At 38.1% G+C, this 24,358-nt stretch overlaps 1 protein-coding gene across 3 annotated transcripts in view; it reads left to right on the top strand.

Annotated features, from left to right (window-relative positions):
• The window catches only part of LOC129765349 (OTU domain-containing protein 7B-like), a 70,753-nt gene that overhangs the window by 26,298 nt on the left and 20,097 nt on the right, over positions 1–24,358 (top strand). For 2 of the 3 annotated variants that reach the window (XM_055765556.1, XM_055765554.1), the window contains exon 2: positions 18,932–19,585. The exons of the other annotated variant lie outside the window; for it this stretch is intronic. In XM_055765556.1, the coding sequence (XP_055621531.1) occupies positions 19,465–19,585 (121 nt within the window). In that variant the 5' untranslated portion in view covers positions 18,932–19,464. The remainder of the gene's footprint in view (positions 1–18,931; positions 19,586–24,358) is intronic. 3 annotated transcript variants of the gene reach the window in all.

Raw genomic sequence — 24,358 nt, 5'->3', positions numbered from 1 at the left:
CGTTGCTGATTGGACATCCGACTTGTCCTCAGCGGTTCAATCAGAACGCATGGTTCATCGATTGAGATGATTTGCCTCCACTGCGTTATATTCAGAGGGCTTGAAGGTACCTAAGGTATTGCGAAGATTGCTTTAGCTGTTCCTTCGTTGTTCCAATCTTTCTATGTTAGGCAACTGACATTTAGCTTCATACGGTGACATGGTCAATGAGTCATTCCAGGGAAGCGAATCGCAGGAACTTCCGTTGCACATCTTAGATAGATCGATTGTTGTGGCGTGGCTCCTCCATACTACAGAGGAAGTGAAATATACAGGAATTTCAACATGTACGGGACACTGAATTCCTTTCACGTGTTTGAAGCTCACGAGTGGACCATGGTGGCTTCAGAGGAAGATTATGTAGTGACACACGATCATGGAACTCATGATGTAGAATCTGCGAGAACTTGGTTACGTTAACTTGAACATTCTAGCAAACACCAGACAAATCGATTACCATCAACCGTTGATTTGAAAGCTCGTAGTTAGCTTTCTTGGAATCAAAGGCTGTTTGAAGGTATTTATAGTATCCATGCTATCGAGAATGATTAGAGTAAGTAAAGAATGGGATGGGTCTACGATAATAAGTGGCTCGACTGCCTTCGCTAAATCGGATGAGTTTCTAAACGATTCGTTGATAAGAACGAAGGCCATCATATTGCCAGACTTTTTGTTGGCCGATAGTTTGGTCGAGTTGGCCTGCTGGTGCAAAAACCGACCCAACTGAATCGGTGTAATGTGTGCATATGTATACCCAACCGTACTGATTAGGAAGCCGACCGAACTATCGGCCCATAAAAAGTCTGCAGTCTGCGGGGGTTCTAAGCGTCTGCTGATTTCAAACACATTACCAATCATATAACCAGAATTGATTGCTGATATTTTGAATCATAGGACTCGCGCATTTGCTTGGAAGAATGTGATATTTTTTCACAGTTTTTGTGGTTTATTAATCGCAGAAAAAAGAAAATCAATTGAAGAATTCAGTGTCCATATTTTGCGTAAAATTAAAATTTCTTTTTTTTATTTCGAAGTTTGTCAACCGAATCACGAGTATTTGCGGACGAATGTTCAAATAATTTGATTCCCCGAAAAAAAATGTTTACTTATCGTTGATCTACGCGTATGAGTATCATGAGAACCATCGTTGCGGTTCTAGAACACGTAACTGGCAGTTCCCTTCTATTACACTCTGTCCAACTTCTATAAGACCAGGTCATGATCTTGCTGCTTTGTGCCATTATAAATAAACAATGTTTCAACTTGTATTCTAGTGTGTTTGTCTTGGTGACTCCCATACATTGCATGATTTTCATATGTGTGTGTGTGCAAGCGCTGAGCATGAACCAAAGGTTTTGTATTTTACAAGTGTCAAGTTTCTATAAGACCAGTTACATTTTTCCGTTGTTTTAGTTGTTTTGATTAATAAATCTGGAAAATGCCGAAGGGAAAAGTTATCACGAAGAGAAAAGAAAGACAAATAGGTGCATTTCACTAAGAAAATGTTGGTATCAGAGAAATTTCTCATCGGATTGGACGATCCCATCAAGCAGTGCTCAATTATTTGACGAATCTTCAAGGATACGGTAAGAAGGAGAGCTCCACGCGAATCGAAGCTCTCTGTGGGAAAGCAGGAAAAAGCAGATTCGAATACCTCAAAATAGCTTATGCAAATAAAGCAATATTTCAATTTAAATGTTACTCGGGTGACAATTCGTCAAGTTTTGGTAAAAAATCCTCATATAAAGCGGGTTTAAACGGTTTTTTACAGCATCTCATCTCGGAAGACGTCTGAGTTTTGCCAAAGCTCACATGAACCGACAGGGTATGTTGTGATAAAGAATGTTTCCAAAAGAATGCATTTTGCTATATACCATAACAAAAAATTCTTCAATGTATAGGTTATCTTCACTGACGAAAAAAAGGTTCAATTAGGATGGTCTTGATGGTTTCAACGATTGAAAAGTTCATGGTCGCAATTTCGGAAACATGACATGTAAAGCAGCCGATCGTTCTGAGTTTTTCATTGATAATATTTATGAATTTTGAAATGGTCTTATAGAAACTGGACAGCTGAAATTATCATATCTAAGCACAATAAATGAACAAACAACTCTTTTGAACAAAATTGACGTTAAATATATTTTGTTCTAAGCATTCAACAATGTATGAATGTATCTTGTTGAAATTCTAGCTGTTTGTGTTGCAACGAAATAGAATCAGTATGGTCTTATAGAAGTTGGACAGAGTGTATACAATCCTCGAAATTCCCGAGAAATAACTTAGATACGGTCTATAAGCCAATGCAACTTTGAATTGAAGAGCGATTTTCTCCAAAGCTATTCGTGATATGCGCTTGAAACATAGATTGTTATACGTTTAAACTATCAAAATATGCAGAAACGTGCTTTTTATTTAAAATTAAACACTAGTAGTGTGCCTTAATATCAAACCCGAATAATGCAGAATGAGTTGTTTGTTAGTCTGCAACATGCTCTAGATATACGTTATTGACCGTCAAAAAACACTTCCTCTTTCGATTATCGATGCCGTATGTGCTACAATACATCTCATAGCATGTTTTTGATATCTTATCTTTCGAACGACACTACTAACCGTGCCCTTCTCATTGAGCGAATTATCATATGAACCTGAATCGATTCCATTCGGCATATCGACATGTTTTCCATTATCGTTATTCGCAAGTGACGCCCTCATGAATGAATCAACCCAATGGCAAGGCGAGCAACAACAGAATCGATTTAGAAAAGCAAACAGAGAGGTTTTCTGATAAGCCGACACGAATTCGTCATCATCGTACACAAATAACGTAAACCAAACACATGCGGGTGTTACGAATAAATTGTATGAATGGTTGGCGGGGGGAATTTGTATGAAAGTACTTTCTACTGATGTAACATTCTTGTCCGATGAGAGAGCATTCTGGGAGGATTACATCACGAACTATGACTAGAAGCATTCTGCTGCGAATCAAATTGGAAAGGAGTGGGAGTGCGAGAGATAGGCTCATAATCACGTATCGCACTTCCACAGCTTGCCTACTCATTGATCGGCATTGACAATTCGCGGCCCCCACACGAACCAACCCGCTTTGATGGTCGCGCATTCGACCCAAGTCCCACCAGTGCCAAATCCCAGCGACGGATATTCGCAATAACATTCGAATACAATGTAAATATGCGAGTTCGTCTGTTTTGACAGTGGCGAAGCGGCAACATTGTATCGTCTCGTCGGCAGTGGTGGTGAAGCAGCAAATTATGCCCACTGACTGGGCCCCAGAGTTAAGCTCGATAAGTCGCGACTTAGGAAAAGGTTTGGGGCCACCATTCACTGCAGCGGTTATCGCTGTTGCATTGCAGTTCAAAACATACCTAGCTACACACAAAACAGCGGCGTCGCTGGTTGCTGGTAAAAAAGGATCCACGTGCAAGGGGGAAATGTTACGTCTCATTGGTGGCAATGACAATGTCGCAATCGCAAATACACATGTACCACATATCGCGCGTATATCTATATATATATATATATATATATATATGTCGTGAAGGTAATGGTATCAAGGAGCGAAGTACGCTCGGGACACGAGTGCGCTAATTGAGTCATCAAATTACGATAATCTCATTTGAAAACAGGCCTATCAATTAAAAAAACTACTGCTTCGCAACAGAGAGGCCTGGGTCACGTCACTGCTGTTAGCGTTGTTCGTTCAATTAAAATTTAAACTGGCTGCTCTGTAATTAAATATACGGACGACGCGAAGATTCCTAGATTCAATGCTGAGAATCATTTGGATCTTTTGCTTGGATCGATAGGAACCAAGCAAAACAAGAAAAATTCCTGGAAGTGCGATTGTAAAACAAAAATCCTATCGTTTCATTTGAAAAATATATATAAAACTCAGCAACTAGATCAACAGTATATTAAAAAACTAGTTGTATTTGATAAAAAAAAAATGTTTATTCGATTTTGCCATAATTATTGAACACTGTTCAAGGTTGCCATTTGTCAATAAGTTAAATGATTTCTAATTGATGTTTGTAGCAAAATACTGTAAGACGTGAATAGTTTTTAGGATCTTCTTTTGCAAGCCTATCTTCTAAAAATTATTATAATGTAAATGATGTTCATTTTTTAATTAATTTTGCTCGTTTGTGTTTATGAGTCACACAGGGTGGTAACCCATTCGGGAAAAGCGGAAATTGCTTCATGAAGTCGGGATTTTTTTGCTTAGTGTCTTTTTTCGGCGCTCCAAAATGCTACTGTATGTTTTTTAAGCGCATTGAAACGTTGTACGAGATGCAACAACTTTCTCTTTTTGGTGTACCAAGATGAACGACGTTTTGTTTTTATCGAAATTTGTTTATAAAATTCGAAGCGAAGGAACTTAAGGCTAAAATAATGAAGATGCTGGCTGGCGTCGATAAAGATGTAGCCCTTTTTTAATTCGTTTATTTTTACAGGCTCAGTTGCATAAGTTTTAGGGAGCCGAATTCTTAACTATATTTTTATAACTTTATATAAACAATTTCCTAATTCTATGGTTAGTAAGGTAGAAAACGGATTACTCGCGTTTGACTCGAGTTTAGAAGGATGACATTTTTTTTCAGGACAACGATGGGATATAAGGAGATTACAAAAATGTTGATGATCAAACTCCATTCTTAAATCTATTGATGTAGCCTTAATGGACGAATAAAATAAAATGCTCAAAAGTGTTGAAAGTTTAACCGGATTTGTAATAACGCATAATAAACATGATACAATTAACTCATATCCATAGATGTTTTTCAAGGTATGAATTTTCTTGTTTAATTTGTTTTACAATGGATTGTAAAACCGGTCTCAATTTTTGTCGCGTCATTTTAGTTGATGCTTAAAACCCATTTTTGATTTGTCTATTGTTTTAACTACAACATTTTTGTCCAGCGTTATTTTAACACGGTAGGATTTCTGTGTAATCTCATTTGCGACAATTATTGAAATAATTAAACACGGGTAATTACTTTAAATAAAAACCTGAACAAATCCACATATCTCACTGAATCACATAATGAGCTTTAAAAATATGATTGCTCAATTTTTGTTTATTATGATTGTTCTGGTATGCGGATGAGATTTGATTCAAGTAACTTAATTACTAATTTGACTTACATTGAATCAATTGTAGAATTTAGATTGAATAGAAGAGTCGCATTATAGATTTTTGGTTCAGGAACTGATCGTAGAGGGTATCCGGGACATGCTCGAAATATGTTTGGATGTGATCAATGAGGTTTTGGTCAGTTATTCAAATGAATGAAACTTCCGAGTAAGTAGAAATGGGTTAGATCCGATACGTTTTTAAAACGTTTCAGGTCCCCGATGCGTATGGTCGGTGTTGGGTCAGATCGGACCATGTAACATTTTTATGATTTCGAGAAAAACGAGTTTGAAGTTTGATGCAATAAGGGACTTTCTTTGAGTATTCAAAACAAGTTCAATGCTTTATTCTTGCTGCACGCGTGATTTTCCAAATCTGATAAAAGTGGTCTGTAGCTTACGAAATGCTTAACCTAATGCAATCAATATCTAGGTACGTTAGTGCCATTTAAGAAGAAGAAGATCCATCCCAAAATCTGTTGCTGAAAAACACCGTCCAATTTATTGCCAAATGTGGAAAACTTGGAAATAATAAAATAAAAATATTTTCGTAATTCGGGTTTCGAAAATATTTTTTTTTTCTAACGACACAATATTATTAAATTTTCATTTTTGAGAGTCGGGAATTTCGTGAAATCATGCGGGAATTTAAAAATTAAAATTGAGTGGTCACTCTGGTCACGCAAATGAGCAAAATTTTATTAATGTACTGTAACAAACTCAGAACTTCTATTTCAACATTTGTACAAAAAATAATTTAGGGGGTTATGTACAAGACACGACTGCATTGCTCTGAGTATCCACCGCGAACGTAATACTTCGAAAAGATTATGCTTTTGGGTTTTGTATCAAGCAATTCAGCTGCGTGTGACATCATCATTCGAAAACACTGTTGTCTGCCCGCTAGCTGGAGTGAGAGTACTTATATGAATTCGCGAATGGTGAATATCCAATATGTCAGAAAATGGGAGGACTTTAAATTCCATTATTTCCTATTTCCACAGAATCAGTATCGTTCACTTGTTACAGTACTTTTACATCGCATTTGCATTTCGAGCCATCTATTTGCGACCAGTTTTATGGGTCAGGGAATCGTGATGTATAACATCGAACGAATCATAGAGAATTTTCGATTCGATCGGCATCATAATCCGTTCGCAGTAAAAATAGTTATGAACTTTTAAAACATTTCATGAAAACGTTACCTGTTCTCTGATTTGGCACCCTTCCTCAGGGACGTAGTCCTACTTAAGCAGTTACATTACACAAAGACGGTCACTCCGAATGTGGTCGTCTTTTTGAAAACGACGATGTGCGTCTTCTCCACTGTAAGGTTCTCAGGAGATAGGAGAGTTCAGAGAGGCAAATGAAAAAAGAAGAAATAATGGCGGAAGCGCAAAAATTTCGTGAATGTTTTTCAGGTATACCCTGAAAGGATATGTTCTGATCGATCAGGAGCTGAAGATTCTGTAGCGGGATAACCTATTACCATTATCCTTTCTCACTTGTCATAAAATCCCAACGATCCTATTCCCACAAATTCATTCCCACGCCATAAATTATCGTCATACATGTTTGTAGGCCAAATGCATTTTTATGTCACTAGCTCACAGCTGCATACGATAATATTAAATAACAACCACTCACCCTTGCAGCGTAACATTATGCAGAACTAACCCACTTCAACCAAGTGTGAAATGACAACACACAGAAACAACCACTACCCTTTTGTTCTCCGTTTTGACCCGTTCGAACCAATCGAACGCGCTCACATATTTCCTTGCTGGCTCCTCCTCCTCTAGAATAGAAGCTATCTTGTGTAGAGTTTTAGTTTAAGCATTATAAAAAGTACATGTCGAATGCAAGCGAGCAGTCTTGCAATTTAACCAGTTAAGCTAACGAGTGAACGAAGCACGCGAGGAACGATAAGTGGAAATGGAACTAAGAATATAGTGTTTATAAATTAGATGGAAAGTGCCTGAGTTTCCATTCGAACAATATCACAAGTGTCCAAAGTGATCGAAATAAATATACTCCACGGAATCCTATTTAATTCCCCCACAATTCGTGGGGGAATTGTTTCTTATCCGAATGGTTTCTTATCCCTGGAAAATCAAGACTGATCTGGGATACGACCACTACTGTTCAACAAATCTCATTGAGTTCGATATTGCTGAAGGAACCCGACTAGTTTGTATTCTCAAGAAACGTATTTCTTTTGCGTTTCCATGAATTGTTCGCTAGCTCCACTGAACGTTGATATGCGTCTCGAAGCGCCAGCGCGGAATTCGTGGGAGGCAGTACTTCCTGTGGCTCGTTAGTGGCTATTCTCAGAAGAATCTGGTAAAATCCATAATCAATTGCACTGGTCCGAAATCCTAGAAATGCACATCACCAAAGTAGATGAGTGGTATTTATTTTCAGGTCTGCTATTTCAGGCAATCCCTGCTTTGGCGTTGACGAACTGCAGCTCCTTGGCCCTACAGAGAGCTTCTTCCTTGTGTCTAGACTATCAAAATAATCGTCTACATATGTCCGGTTAACGACTACTTCAGCGGCGCCAGGAAACTGTAACATGCTTCTGGTCGTTTTCGGTTTTTGATGATTGCGCGGTGTACTTGGAGTACGTGGCACCGAAAGTGGCCACGTCCATGACATACAGCTCAGGAGGTTCTGAAGGAGCGGATGGATAACTGTTCGAAAAGGTGACGTCGCTGGCCTCGAGCAACTCGGTTTCAAAATGATCTCCCACACGCCGTGTCGTTTCTTCGAGGATATGTCGAGCCGACAAGATGTCTTTCGTTTCTGGGTGCTCTTCGGTTTGCGTACACGTTTCTTCTATAGTATACTGTGTTTTCTATAAATCATGCAGTTCTCGGTTGCTAACCGACTGCGCGAAGTGATGGCGTTGCGTTGAAATTATCTGGTAATATCTGGAACTTATCTTCACCGAGACTGATAGGAACTCGGGGAACCTTCACACTATAACTGGAATTTGGTAGACCTTTGGGATGGTCGTATCGGGTCGCCACTTATTTGAATGAAACATTTAGCTTCGCTAGTATCTCTCGCCGAGATTTTAAGATCAAATTTTCGTGACGTCTCTTCGTGCCGCTTCATATTTGCAGTCCAGACTACCATCAACGGTTCTGGAATCCTTCAAGCATCCAGGATCTTAGCAAGCGAATCTTCCCCCAGTGTAGCAGACGCTCCTTCGTCGAGAAGTCGAGAAGTTCCCCGAAGTAAAGTGTGATAGGGACTATACTGAATATAGTTAGACCGATGCGACAGGCGGTGTGCGTTGTTCTCAACAACAGACAGATGAACCCTTTCTTTTACCCTATGCAGAAGGGAATAAGGCGCAATTGACAAAGATTCCACTTTTCAACGGTCTTCTAACGTTTACGGACGCTCAGTTAGAGAAGTCGTCGCGTTCAGATTGCAAACAACGCACGATCTTTGTGTTTATACGAGGGGGTCCGTTTGAGATCCACTTGCATGATTTGGTTGGATGTTGTGAGTGTTTACGAGCTCCTTTTTTTCGGCTTCCCTGCTGTGTTACTTCATGTTCCGCTCCTGTAAAGTCTACCACTTTTGAGACCTCCGATACAATTTCGTTAATGGTGAAGTTCGTAATTGTGTCTTCGGCTTACCGAGCTTAAATCGCAACCCAGTCCAGCTTGTACTCGGTGGCTGCTTCCCCACCAGTTCCTGCACGAGCATAGGATTGCTCAGGCAATCGTGTAGCTTAACTGCCTCAAGATGATCACATAACTGCTTAACCGTGATCCCAAAGTTGAGAAATGTCTCCAGTTTGCCCATTCGTTGCTCCTGCGTTTTCCTAACATCCGTTACCAAACTTTTCAATATTTTTTTCCGGATTTCCGAATAGCTTGCGCAAGTCCTCGATCAGCTCAGGGATCGAATCCGGCATGAACAAACGGCTTTGAACAGCCATCTTCGCGAGTCTCTGCAGACTATCCTAAAGTTGTTTCAGGTTGTCCGTGTTGGAAATCCCACATGTAGCTGTCGTATATTCGGCTTATGAGAAGTGGCCAACGGTCTGACTCTCCTATGAAGATCGGAAGATTCTTACAGACAGCCTGTCTAGCGGTCAGCTGTTCCTGCGTCGGTCCTCGGTCTATGCCGTTTCGGGGGATCTGGTGATTTCGTCCCTTTCTGGTGAGGATATTCAGGTTGGTCGTTTATTCGTCCGCTGTCGGAATCGGCTGCTGCAACAAGTAATTAACCTCTCTGTCGGTCTCTTTGAAAGGTAGCCGCCACCGGATTTAGTTTGATGGCTTCCTTTTATCCTGATATCACGTTCAGTTCGATGATTTGGCACTGACGGTGTGCTGGAGAGCTTTGGAAATTCCCCGAGGGATCTAGCTTAGGCATCCCCTCCCCATATCCTCGTCTTTTTTTCGGTATTCATCTGCTTCATCGGATTCCTCCGCTTCATCGAATAATTGTGACATATCCAGTTTCATTGCCTGGAACTATACACGGGGAGCTGGTGGCGCCGTTGTACACCCAAAATTAATTTTAGTAAGTTTTTTACATCCTAAAACATCACTTTAAATGAGCTTGAAAGTATCATAAAAAATGATATCTATCCATACTGATACAGCATTTACTCAAGTGAGTTCCATGCCAAGTAGTTCTCAGATTTTCGTGGTAGCTTTGTTTTTTGACCCATTTTTATTTTAGGGTGGACCGAAAAATCATTTTTTCCCTTTTTTTCTTTTAAAAATGACTTTTTTTAAATTCATGACTTTTGAACTGCTGGAGCAATTCAGATTATCGACATATCAAATCAAAGCCAATTAACTAGCCTTTTTTAGAAAAATATTAGACTCTATTCGTTATTTTTGAATGTATTTGTTTTTATTGCTTACATGGCTTTGGACTAGTGGGCGCTATGTTTATTTATATATTGACGTGGGACTACGTCTAACCGGAATATATGACGGGTAAAATGAAAATATAAACACTGAACATGCAGAAAAAAAATGCAAGATTTCGAATGCTTATTATAACTCGAACATTTTCTAACGGATCGGAAAAATGTTTGCATCAATTGATAGGGAATATTTCTATGCATCTATCGCAATTAATAAAATGTTATTTTTCATTAGATAAATAATTGAATAACTGTAAAATGTTAAGCGTTATCTAAACGCCCTAACTGGATTTTTGTTCCGACTGAAATCTGTTTACCTATAAAGACTTCTAAACCAAGGTGTCTGAGGAAACCATTGGCATTGTAAATACATGCAAACTGCGAGTACTTTTGTACTCGCAGTTGTTTTGTATACGTAAATATATTGAATTCAATTGAATTCTGAAATTGTTTCATTCAATCGAAAATTTAATCAATACAAACAAATGATTACTAAGCTAAGATAGTCTCACGTCAACCTTGCGGTTATATCATAGATATAACCCACCCATTTTTTTTTCTTGAAAGCTGAGTTTTTTCATAACATATCCAAAAACCAGAGATGTGGTTTTTGACGTTTTTGAGCTATGATTTTTCAAAGTCAATCGACTTTTCGAGTCAATTTTTCGTCTTTTTTCAAAAATGATTTTTTTTAATTTAGAACTTGCTGATATTTCTGATAATTCTGTTCTTCATAACTTACAAGAAAGCCTTTTTATTCTATAGAAACGGAAACTTTGACGTAGGACTACGTCTTTCATTTCTGTACCGAGGTGTAAGTTCAAAGTTTCGAAAAAGAAGGAGTGACGCTGGAGTGCAAGGTTTTGAACTTTACTACCTCTTTACCGGCTGAATGGAGTGGTATAATAATCACTTAGAGGGGTGACACCCATGGTCATGACAAATATATTGTTTTGAAAATAATCATGATTTTGAATGAAGGTAACCGGTTATTTCTTCTGGTATTATCTATCAAAACAAGTCACTATAGAAAAATTCATGTTATAGAATCTTTCTTGGCTTTTTTATGTTCATTATTTCGTCATACTAGATCTTTCATTTCTGTCCTGGTGTGTGAATTCATAGTCTCGAAAACGAGGGGGTTACGTTCGGAGTATAATGGTTTGAGCGTTGATATCTCGATACCGAATGAACGAAGTGGTATGGAATCGCAAGACAATTCCAAAGGAAAACAAAATATCCATTCAGCCATTTATTGAGAATTGATTTAGATGACTTCAAATAAATGATTCCTGAGCCAATGCACTATGGTTCAGGAGGTGCATTTAAGTGGAAATTAGCATCTAGAGCTCGACAGTGATTCTCTAGACAAAAACTGTCTTCGACAAAGTTGTTACATATAATAGAGCGCTCATTTTTATGTTATCAAAAATAGGGTGACCAAAATTTTCGATGAAATGAAAAATCTAACTTTCTTATCTTTATAGATAGAGGTAAACATAGTTCGACAATATTGCAGCCCTGGTTATTTTAAGTAACTTTGTGGAACAATATTTCTTTCTATCTCTTCAAATAACCGATATAGCGCTTTTTCTCTGGGTTGAGTTAGGGTTACCATGAAAAAAAAGTTTTTTTGCTCTAACTTTTTTAATTCTACATCAAAACTGTCTTTGAATGATCTTTAGAGCTTTCCAATCCACGCATTTTACGGTGCATAACTTGTATGTATCTTAATTCTACTCAAAGTTATTTTCCCCGAAAACACGACCTTTTCTTTTGCTTGTCGTTCTTTTTGGGGCAAACATAATAAAAAATTATTGAAAGCATTTTAAAGAGCACATTTGACTCTACATAAGGTGAAACTTTCAAAAGAGTGTTATTTTTTGTATTTGAGTAAATTAAATTTGAAATTATGAGTTTTTGCATATAAATGAACAAGTTGCAATTTTTAAAAGGATATTGTAAGCGTAGACTTTAAAGCAGCATCACTTCAGTTCAGTCTTATAGCCACTCAACATGGAGGTTCAAAGAAGACACATTGTAGATTTCCTTTTTCGTTGGACGAAATATAGAAGACGTTATACAATTATTACGAGAAAAATTTCTGACTATTTTCTTTTTCTACAATAAAATATATTTATTGTATAAAAAGAAAAACGGGGACCGACAAATTATCAAATGCTTCCTGAATAGAAACCGTATGAAGAACAACTCGGGGCTCGACGTGTTATTTTTTAGTAATATATTGACATATTTTACTGGCGATGAGTTGATTGATGACATTATTTTACCAAACTTTTGTTGTTCCTATTGTTTTATTCAAATTTATTTTTATAATCTTCCGTATGTACATATTGACCTGTTTTAGTTGTTATAATGGAAATTAAATTCATAGTAATAAATAAAAATCATACAAATAAAAAACTACAAAATCAAATGCTTAGCATTTTCCGGAATCAGAAGATCGGAATACTCTGGTGTTTGCCTATTACTAAGAGATAATACTGGATCCGAAGCTGTTGCGAAGCCCAGTTCTTCAGCAGAAAATTTTTCTGTAATCTCCCGAACACGGTTACGCTTCATCCTTTGGCTCAGCATTTGGCTTTTCAGGAACTTTCTGGCACTCAAAACACAAATATCTTGGCATTTTTCTCGTAATAATTGTATAACGTCTTCTATATTTCGTCCACCGAAAACAAAAACAAATATGTGTCTTCTTTGAACCTCCATGTTGAGTTGCTATAAGACTGAACTGAAGTGATGCTGTTTTAAAGTTTACGCTTACTATATGCATTTAAAAATTGCAACTTGTTCATTTATATGCAAAAACTCATAATTTCAAATTTAATTTACTCAAATGCAAAAAATAACACTCTTTTGGAAGTTACACCTTATGTAGAATCAAATGTGCTCTTTAAAATGCCATCAATAATTTTTTATTATGTTTGCCCCAAAAAGAACGACTAGCAAATGAAAAGGTCGTGTTTTCGGGGAAAAAATATCAATTCCTTTGAGTAGAATTAAGATACATACAAGTTATGCACCGTAAAATGCGTGGATTGGAACGCTCTAAAGATCATTCAAAGACAGTTTTGATGTAGAATTTTACAAATAAAAGTGAGAGCAAAAAAAACTTTTTTTTCATGGTAACCCTAACTCAACCTAGAGAAAAAGCGCTATATCGGTTATTTGAAGAGATAGAAAGAAATATTGTTCCACAAAGTTACTTAAAATAACCAGGGCTGCAATATTGTCGAACTATGTTTACCTCTATCTATAAAGATAAGAAAGTTAGATTTTTCATTTCATCGAAAATTTTGGTCACCCTATTTTTGATAACATAAAAATGAGCGCTCTATTATATGTAACAACTTTGTCGAAGACAGTTTTTGTCTAGAGAATCACTGTCGAGCTCTAGATGCTAATTTCCACTTAAATGCACCTCCTGGACCATAGTGCAATGGTAGTACTACGTTAGCCTTGCGGTTATATCACAGATAGAACCCACTCCTAGTGTTCTCGTTTTGGGTGGGAAAAACTGCAGATTTGAACATCCTTCAACAATTGGAAGGTCAGGGTTTAGTTTTCATGAAGTCCCGTTAGCAGGCAATCGACTTCTCTAACCATGTCAAGATCAAATGAAGAAGTTCAGGTTTTGTTGAGAAAACAAATCAGAAATCCGTATCCATAGGTTTTTTAGTCAAATCATGAGGACAACATGATTCTGCTAAGAATCTACACTTTTAGAATTGTTCAATCTGTTTACTAGTTTTTTACAGTTTCAACAGATCGCTGAGGTTTCTGAGCCACACAGGTGTGTTGCTAAAAGATTGTCGCAAACTAGATGGAGTGCTCATTATAATGCTGTGAAATCAATTTATGGGCTGATCACAGCCACTGGTGTATTGTGCGACTCAAGTACTGCATCAAGTGCAAGTGCATATCATGATTTGATACTTCTGTGTTATCTGTACTTCTGATTCGTTCAGGTGTATGGCACGATTCACGGTATCTCACTCTACCTACCGTCACCGTCTATCTCACTATCCCTTTGCTGTAAAAGTTCATCATCGACATCACGATATGTCAGATGGTGGTAAATTGGTAATTCACGATGACAGTGGCAAGGTGTCGACGTCTGGTGACGACTTCAAATTAGGGCCGTAATTTGGGTCCCAAACTCGTTAGTGTAATCTCTATCAGATCAGAAGACATGAAGCCGGTTTTCAAATTTTAAAATTTGAATAAAAATTTTCACATCATGTTATTTAATTACTTGAAACACGTATTTCTGACTTCTATTCAACCATATGGCTGTAGAATTCCAACATTGTTACTGATTTTTTTCATTATAATATAAAGTTGTCTTCATAAACAATTTTCATATGAGACTTTTTCCCCACCTGCAAACAAAAATGTTTTAATTGAAATAGAATACTAATTTGATATGGAAAAGCTAATTTTCATTCATAATTTTAATTTCGGAAGCGTTCATTCCGACTGAAAATCAGCTATTCTTTGACCCTCCCCTAAACTAGTAAACGAAACTCAATGCCGTCAACGCGGATCGCTGTTTAGAAGAAAACAAATACATTTGACGTTTGAGATGTTGGCACCAAAAACATGGCGGGTGCCATACAGCTGGATTCGTTCTAGCTCATTTAGCGCAAAATATTTGCAAACCAAATAACCATCTCTGAGTAATCTCTGTAATCAGACTCAATTTTGATAATTTTGATAATTTTTCTCGCTGTTGAAAGGAACAGTCTACTCGAAATGACCATTAAAAATGATTTATTAAAATCCAACGATTAAAAAACACAAAACACTATGAGTAACTGACAGCAAACTGAAAAAGTCGTTTTGACGTACTGACAACTACGAAGTTTCGAAAAAGCAGCTTTTGCTAGAGACATCAAAACTTCGTAGACATTTGAAGGCCGCAGAAATTAATTCTAATGATGTTCATCATGAAGTGAGACTTCAAGGAATCGGTCCCTAAGCTTGCAGTGAATTTGAAGCTATTTCTAACTATGTACGTATCTGTGACATCTTGTGGAGAGGCTTGGAGTTGGAATTAATTGAAAATTTCGGGTAAACGATAGGTCAGACATGTTTAACACGTTGAGCCCCGTACCGTTATTTCTGTGCATTCCATTGAGCTCGCAACAAGAGAGCGAAAGCGCACGGGGAGCAATATCAATGTCGGTCTCCCAAATATATTTATTTGATAAGATTTATTTTAGTCACATTTCGAAATCCAAAAATAAACCATATTTCATTTATTTTCTAATTTTGTAACTGTCAGTCCCAGTTTCCAATGCGTGAATACTTCGTGATTTTTTGTTCGTCCTATCTAATATTATAATAAATGCGTTTCTTGTTTAGATAAGCTTTTATTTTTCATTCGGAAACGAAAACCAAGTATTATGAAGGGGTGACATCCTAGTAACCCGCTCCGGGTTTCACCCGGTCACGCTACGCTACTTGAGCTTGATCTTGAGCTTGGGTAGACTGTACAATTCGTAGTTGCTCTCCGTGATTGACCTGAACCAACCAAATTGCACAAAGAACACACAGAATGACGCTTGGGACTAGCAAATCATTCTCGTTGTGCAATTTTCGGTAATTCGAGCTTTAAATGGTCAATAACGACGCCGGCCACTTCCTTACAGTCACCAGGGGAAGGGAAGAAATGTTAGTATTATATTCGCCGCCCGAAGGCCAGAAGGGTCGCCTCTATAGCGTGGTTCCCTAGCGTTTATCATGGAAGGGATATTTGTTAGTGGGATAGGTTAAAAATCAGGATTCACTGCGGTAAGTGATGTAATTTTGTGCACACGGTTTTCAATCATTCGACGAAGCGAAATCGAATGTATTTTATAACACGGCGACCCTCGATATTTCATGATTCGTTGGGGTCGAACACTTTTGTCAACTTTTGAATATTTGTCACATTTTCGAACGCCCGATGGCGGAGGATCCAATAGGAACCTGACAAGGTCACCGGGAACACATCCCTATAATAAAACGCATCGACGATATTTTATGCGTCTCAATATTTCTTTTCAATTTTTCACCAAGGGCAACCTAAGAAGGTCACCGGAAACGTATCTCTATAATAAAACGTAACGAAGATATTTTCGCGGAGCGTTTTTTTTTTGTTTTTTGCATATTCGAATACCCGAAAGCGGAAACATCCATGGGAACATACATTTATAATAAAACTGAAACTCCAAATCGTCGGTATGATATATTTTGCGTCACAATATTTCTATTTTATTCAAAGACACCGGGAACATACCTCTATAATACAATACATCGACGATACATTTTGAGTCGTGAACTTTTCAATTTACCACACATTTGAACACTCCAATGTTTTATACAGAAAATATGATAGAATAAAGACAGTCCTAAATCGGACAATTCCTTCCTCGAGTTCTGCTCTTATCAACACATCCTTTTTTTGGTATAGATAGAAGAAGATATAGGAGTGCGTTTCATCACACTAAAATCCATTTCCAGTTTCGAACAAAGATCAATTTCGCTAGCGCAAACATCAAATGGACTAACAGCCCTTGTTACTATGTAATTGCAGAACATATGGGAATAAATTCCGAATTATCCCTTTTTCCAGAAAGAAATTTGAAATATGTTTCATTTAATTGGCAGCCCCTCTTAGAGAGGGGGGGGGGGGTGGAGAGTCTAACCATCATAGAAACATTTATTGCACCCTAAAACCTCCGCATGCCAAATTTGATTTCATTTGCTCGATTAATTCTCGAGTAATGCAGAAATTTGTGTTTCATTTGTATGGCAACCCCCCCCCTATGGTGGTAAGACACTTCAACCCCCCCCCTTAGAGAGGGGGTTGAAGTGTCTTACCACAATAGAATCATTTATTGCACCCTAAAACTACAATATGTCTAATTTGGTTTCATTTGCTTGAATAATTTTCGAAAAATGCAGAAATTTGTGATTTATTTGTCTGGCAGCCCCCTTTTAGAGAGGGGGGTAAAGAGTCTAACCATCATAGAAACATTTATTGCACCCTCCAACCTTCAGATGCCAAATTTGGTTTCATTTGCTTGATTAATTGGCGAATAATGCAGAAAATTGTGTTTCATTCGTGTGGCAGCCAATACCATCATAATTTGCGATACAGAACAAAACTACCACTTTTGACGAAAATCTGAGAACCACTATATCGGTTTGGCATGGAATGGCTGTTCTTTCGTTGCAAGCACACACACCCCCACACACACACACTAGTATATATGCGAGCGTCCCGGAACACGAGTAAACATGAAACGAAAAGTTTCACAGACAAAATATGCTCCGCTCACTTGGCCTAATAACACATCTCAAATAGAATCGTATATATTTTCACACTTTTTCTTGCGAATGCGGAATTACAAATTTCTAGAATTCTTTCGAACAATACACAGAAACTCTTCCTGTTAAATCATCAAACAGTACTCGGAGAGAGAGACGAACAGAAAATTAACCACATAGCGATCGAAAAAGACGTCTGCATTCAATGATGGTACGGGCGAAACTTCTCATCACCCGGTCACGCTACGCTACTGTCTACAAATAACTGATTCCTAATTTACCACTTAGGTTGCGCGTTCAACCTAAATCAAAGTATTTTTATGATTATTTTGTTAAAGCAGATGAATCAATTTGAATGAATGAATCAATTTCACTTGCACATTTATATTTCTTTACGAATTTTGAAAAAAAGAACTCGTAGAAATCATTGGTTTCTCAGCTTATCTTTTTGTGGCCTAGATCTAACGTTCTTGTAACGTGCTCCCGTGGCCGAGTGGTTAGCGTCATAACTAACATGCCGGGTGTTCGGGTTCGATTCCCGTTCTGGTCGGGGAAATTTTTCGTCAAAGAAATTTCCTCCGACTTGCACTGTGATCACGCGTATTCTAGAGCTTGCCACTCAGAATGCATTCAAGGCGTGTGATTTGGCATAGAAATCTCAACTAAGTACTAATAAAAATGACGCAAGTAATACTACGTTGAGACGGCGAAGTTCCTCTAGGAACGTTGGTGCCATTGAAGAAGAAGAAGATCTAACGTTCTTGTGTCGACACTTATAGAATAAGCATGAATAGCTGCTGTCCATTTATCGTTTGTCTTTTGTGCAGTTTCGTTGTTTCAGATCAAAATCACAAAAAAAAATGTGAAATGAACTATCTACCAAAGCTATGACATAATAATTCAATAACGAAAAGCAGAAAAAGCCTATACAAAAATAGATCACCACCAAACTGCCTTGCTTTCCAATCAGCAATGCAACAGTTTTCCATTTAGCCATACACAGCTCGCAGCGTAGCGCATTTCGAGGCTCTGATGCTGCACTTTCTTGTGCTCCATCTTCCAATAGTAATTACAAGAGATATTTTATGTTCTCTTAATCGACGGACGTAATCAACCAAAGTGGTGGTGCTGCAGAAACCACTCTCGGCCGGTGACTAACAAAAACCATTCACCCTTCGTGTCTCACATATTCTACTCACACTTCTCCACCGACAACAACTGTCCAAACAAACAAATCAAAAGTAGTCTGCCGGAGTACGTGGGACTTACAATAAATAAATTGCTAGAGGAAAAAAAATAACCAAGCAATATTTAGTAATGCATCTCTTTCTTTCTCTCTTGTTCTTTCCATGTGCTCCAACATTACTCTGCACATATGACGCCCTCCATGATGCTGGTGGCACTGGTGGACACGCATCGGCGCTTCGGTCTGACTCTATTTCATCCTCATTATCGCCAATCATCTATCAAAACAACGAAATATCTAAACAGAACCACGCTATACCCACAATCGCACTGAAATATTGAACACTACACCTCAATAATCTGTGTCGTGCACTAACAGCAATCATCCAGGATGTGTGGAGTGGTCGTTTGTGCTAACTAGAATATTCACTAATCGGGGTCGAGTGAAACACACAGAACCAAGATATCATCATCGAGACAAAGTGTGGGTAGGAAAATTGGAGCGAACCGAAACGAACGAACAAAGCGTGGCAACAGCGAGTAGTGGCCGACGGAAGGCAAGTGCCGGCAAGATTCGTAAATGCACCGCCGCCACCACTGAGAGCGTAGCGGAAAGCAACGGCCGCTGCTGTTCTAGTGCCGCTGGGTGTACCAATTGTTGCTGCTGCTGTTGCTGTGGCGGATGTTGCGATCGGACCGCAGCGGCTGCGACGACGACGACGACCAGGAGCAGGAGTGATTCGAGCCACCACTGGTCCGGGGGGCACACCGCCAGAAAGAGGGAGTCTAGGTCGCTGCGAAGGCCTCAAGCTGGCAGCAGCAGCACGGGTGCCGGCGGCATGGAGGCAACCCATCTGGTGACGGAGTTCATCACGCACACCGGCGCCAACGCACAGGACGCCGTCAGCTGTCTCAAGTCCTGGGAGTGGGATCTGAAGAAGGCTCTCATCGATTACAATGGTAGGCTCCCTCGCGCAGACAGACCTCGCCTCAGATCTTTGTTTGTAGACTAGTTACCTCGATATGGCTAGAGTTCGGACTGATTCAAATGCTGCTTTAGTTGAAAAAAAAGTTCGTGAAGTATCACCGTCTCCATATTTTGCATAGAACAGGAAACGCGTTATCTGTAAAATTATGGTACCGTAAACCGGGGGCGAATTGATCACAAATTTCAGTAAATTGTGAATATTTCCGAAAGTTTTTGCTAGATGTATACCCAATTACTTTTAAAATCAGTACTGGGGCTAAGGCCACAAAACGTTATGGAAAGCTTTGTTCAAAAAAATCTTTAAGCGTTGATTTGGAAAATTTTTAGCGGAAAATTTCTAAATGTAGCTTCGGGGTGAACCTGGTCAATCTATGTTTCTCAGGATTTTCTAGTGTTTTGTGCACAAAAATGTATAGGAAATCATTTTTTTTCTTCACCTGCGGTCATTTAAAAGATATTTCAAGGGTTTGAGGACAACCTGATTGAATCCATCTAAAGGTGTGGTCATGCCTTTCCATAACTCGATTAAAACATTGATTTGCAGGTCATCCGGAAACCATTCGGATTATCCTAATGGGGCCAAAAACCCTTGAAATGATCACCAATGACCTAGTTTTGACAAACCAAGACGTTCGATATGTTGCATGATGGGATTCGGTTCTGGTCATTCGTGGTGCTTTTTTGTGAAATTGTTTTCTTTTTTCACAAATATGTGATTACTTATTCAACTCATCAAGTATCGGCTAGAGGTGAATTAATATGTTTAGCGTCTATAAATATTGTTTTGATGTGTTGAAAATATGTTTCTTTACAATAGTGTTAAAAATGGAAACGAAAATGCTATTCAGAAAAATATTTATTTTTTTATTAAATTTAATAAGTGATTCGCCATTCACAGCCATTGACAAAAATAACCTTCAGATGGTTATTGAACGTGTCAGATTGAAAAAGTTCTAAATTAAAATGCATAATACCTCTGAAAATTTATGTTTGTATTCAGTAATACGTTTGATCAATTTCACCCGGTGATCAATTTGCCCCCGGATGACGGTACTGTGATATTTTTTTTTTGTTTCCAGCTGTCATCTGGCTCAGACTTATCGATCCATAAAAAAAAGTCTTGTGAAATATGTGTTGCCATTTTTATTTAATCAATCAAACGTGTTTTTGACGTAGGACTACGTCTAACCGGAAGATATAGGGGGTGAAATGGAAATCTAGGCACTGAACAAGTAGGAAAAAATGCAAGATTTGGAACGCTTATAACTCGAGCATTTCTCAATAGATCGCAAAGGGTTTTGCATCAATTGATAGGAAATATATCTACGCATCTATCATAACGAATAACATTTCATTTTTCTTGAGATAAATAATTGAATAATTGTGAAATATCAAGCATTGTCCAAATACACTATGTGCCCATTTTTGATTGGTCCATTTTGTGCTCCTCAAATCGTACCGACCAAAACGGGCAACCAGAGCAGCAGCGAAATAGAATGAAGCACGATTGGAAAGGAAAAAGAAAAAAATGAGGGAAACATTGGTCGCAGTCTCACACATGCGTAATTCTCGAGCCAGCCAGTCAGCTTAAAAATCCCCTCTCCGCTGCCGTAACGATCATTCTCATCCGAACCGTACACCACATCGTTTCGCATCACCTCACATCAACAAACCAACACAAGCAGCCATGGTTGGATATGGCAAAGGAGGAAAAGTGAAGGGAAAGGCAAAATCCCGCTCGAACCTTGATCTGGAGTTCCCGCTCGTGTTGATCTGGAGTTCCCCGCAAGGGTAGCTAGGCCGAGCGCGTTAGTACCAGTGTACCAGTCCACCTAGCCGGCGTTATATAGTTTCGGCCGCCGGAGTGATCGAGTTAGCTGGCAAAGCTGCTCGCGACGATAAGAAAACCTGCATTCGGAACATAACACATTCGGTTCGGCGGACATCAAGACAACAGGCAGTTGCAGCGAATGGCGAGTGGCAAACGCAATCGCAAAACGGCATCAGGTAGCAGAAGAAAAAAGTTTGTTCTTTATACAAACTGCTTTGGTGGCAAATCCAGAACAAGGCGGCATCGAGGGCGTTCGAAATGGTTTTTTTCAAAACCACGAGTACTAAGTTTTCTAAATTGGAACCATTCCATAAAACAAGGCGCTTTTCAGGGCCATTAAACCTTCCAAAAAAGAGTTTAGGAAATAAAGTTCAATGCTTTCTAAAACATTATCCAAAATAATAATAAAACACAAATTAATGTTTTCATAATTAGTGACAACAAATCGCTAAACAGGAAGGTTTAGCCGAACAAGATGGGAATATCGAGTGATAACAAAAACACAACACCAAAGGTTCTTTTCAGAACCATCAACATATTCATAAAGAGTAAACAGTAAACTAATCCATTTTTCAGGTAGATAGGTAGGTTAGGTATTCACGTAGGTGAAGAAAATAAAACAATATATTTAAAATATATATTTAACAAAAGCTGTCCCCTTTGCATAGTCCTACGTCACTCCGGTTATGTCCCCGACATTACCCACCCGTCTTTTTTTTATCTAGAATATTTTGAATGGGTATAATATTGACCAACATTGGGAAACTGGATCTGATTGAATTGCATATTGGGCAGTAGTGCAAGAAATGATCTAAACCTTATGTTTTCAAACATTACTCACAAAGATCATTGGGTTTTAGTTTCCATGATGCTAGTCTGTTTTTTGTAATCATGTGGCTAGAATTGATGGGAGATAACATAATGGTATATAATGTTTTAAAAGGTATATTTTTGAAACAAGGTTTAAATGACATTTTTCTTGAATGTCCATACCAGCAGAAAATTTGAATTCTGCTCTCGTTAGCATTGATTGTATTGGTTTTTTATTGTTTTCATAGTCTCGGGACCAAAGGCGCTATAGTTTTCAATATTTATTCTGGAAAGCTGATGATTTTTCACACAACATATCCCGAAACCAGGGAAGCGTTTTTTTCGTGTTTGAGTTATGATTTTTCAAAGTTAGTCAATGGTCCAAAAAATCATTTTTTCCACTACAAAAAATCATAACTTTTGATCTACTGGACCGATTCAGATGATCGACATATCAAATTAAAGCTAGTTTTGTTTGAAGAAATATTAAGCTCTGAATAAAAATGGATTTTGTTTTCGTGATTATTGATTATATTTGTTTTTTATAGCTTACATCATTTCGGGACCAAGGACGCCATATTTTTTATATTGTTTCACATTATATATCCGAATACCAGAGAGGTGTTATTTTTCGTTTTTAAGTTATGATTTTTCAAAGATAACATGTTTTTAGTTTTCGTTCAACATTTCTACGTGACTAGACTGGATGTATGTGAATATAATCCAATTAATTGGCAAACGTGTTATTTTTTCAAAAAAAGCTAGCAAGTTTTAATTTGATATGCCGATCATCTGAATCGGTTATGTAGTTCAAAAGTAATAAATTTTTGAAGAAAGTCATTTTTGGGAAAAAAAGGAAAATGATTTTTTGGACCATCGAGTAGCTTTGAAAAATCCTAACTCAAAAACGAAAAAAACAGCTCCCTGGTTTCGAAATATGTTATGCGAAAAATCCTCAGCTTTCAAAAAAAAAAAAAAATTAAAAAAAACTATAGCACCTTTGGTCCCGAGACTATGAAAACAATAAAAAACGAATACTATCAAAATTAACGAGAGCAGAATTCAAATTTTCAGCAGGTATAGTATTTTTTTCAAAAAACATTGGCTTTAGTAGTTCAAAAGTTATGAACTTTTCAAAAAAGTCATTTTTGGCAAAAATGTGAAGAAATGTTTTTTTTACCACCCTATAATGGAAATGATCACCCTAACAAAAAAAAAAAATATAAAAAAATACGGGTCTCATAATTTGCGATAAAGAACAAATCTATCGCTTTTGACGAAAATCAGAGAACCACTATATCGGTTTGGCATGGAATGGCTATATCTATCTATCTATCTATCTATATATCTATCTATCTTCTCTTCTATCTATCTACCTATATCAAAATGGATTTCTGTCTGTCTGTCTGTCTGTCAGTCTGATTCTTATGGACTCGGAAACTACTGAACCGATCAACATGAAAATTAGTATGTAGGGGTTTTTGGGGCCGGGAAAGGTTTTTCCGCCTTCCTCCTCTCTAAGGGGGGGGGGGGGTGGTGTTCTGCCAAACAAATTAAACACAAATTTCTACATTACTCGAGAATTAATCAAGCAAATGAAATGAAATTTGGCATATGATGGTTTTAGGGTGCAATATATGTTTCTATGGTGGCTAGACTCTCCGCCCCCTCTCTAAGGGGGGTTGCCATACAAATGAAACACAAATTTCTGCATTACTCGAGAATTAATCAAGCAAATGAAACCAAATTCGGCATGTGGAGGTTTTGAGGTGCAATAAATGTTTTTACGGTGGTTAGACACTCCACCCCCTCTATGGGAGGGAGCTGCCATACAAACGAAACACAAATTTCTGCATTACTCGAGAATTAATCAAGCAAGTAAAACCAAATTAGGTATATGGAGGTTTTTGGGGGACACGAAACGAATCGACACTTCTTCCCCTCTAAGGGGGGTTGCCATACAAATGAAACACAAATTTCTGCTAACTCGAAAACTAATCAAGCAAATGGAGCCGAATTTGACATGTGGAGGTTTTAGGGGGCAAGAAACATTTCTAAAGCTGTTCAACATTCCTCCCAACTCTCTGAGAGTGGGCTGTCATAG

Source organism: Toxorhynchites rutilus, chromosome 2 (genome assembly GCF_029784135.1).
Source record: "Toxorhynchites rutilus septentrionalis strain SRP chromosome 2, ASM2978413v1, whole genome shotgun sequence".
In the NCBI taxonomy this organism is placed as follows: domain Eukaryota; kingdom Metazoa; phylum Arthropoda; class Insecta; order Diptera; family Culicidae; genus Toxorhynchites; species Toxorhynchites rutilus.
The sequence above is the reverse complement of the archived record's forward strand: the minus strand, read 5'-3'. Positions and strand labels throughout refer to the sequence as shown.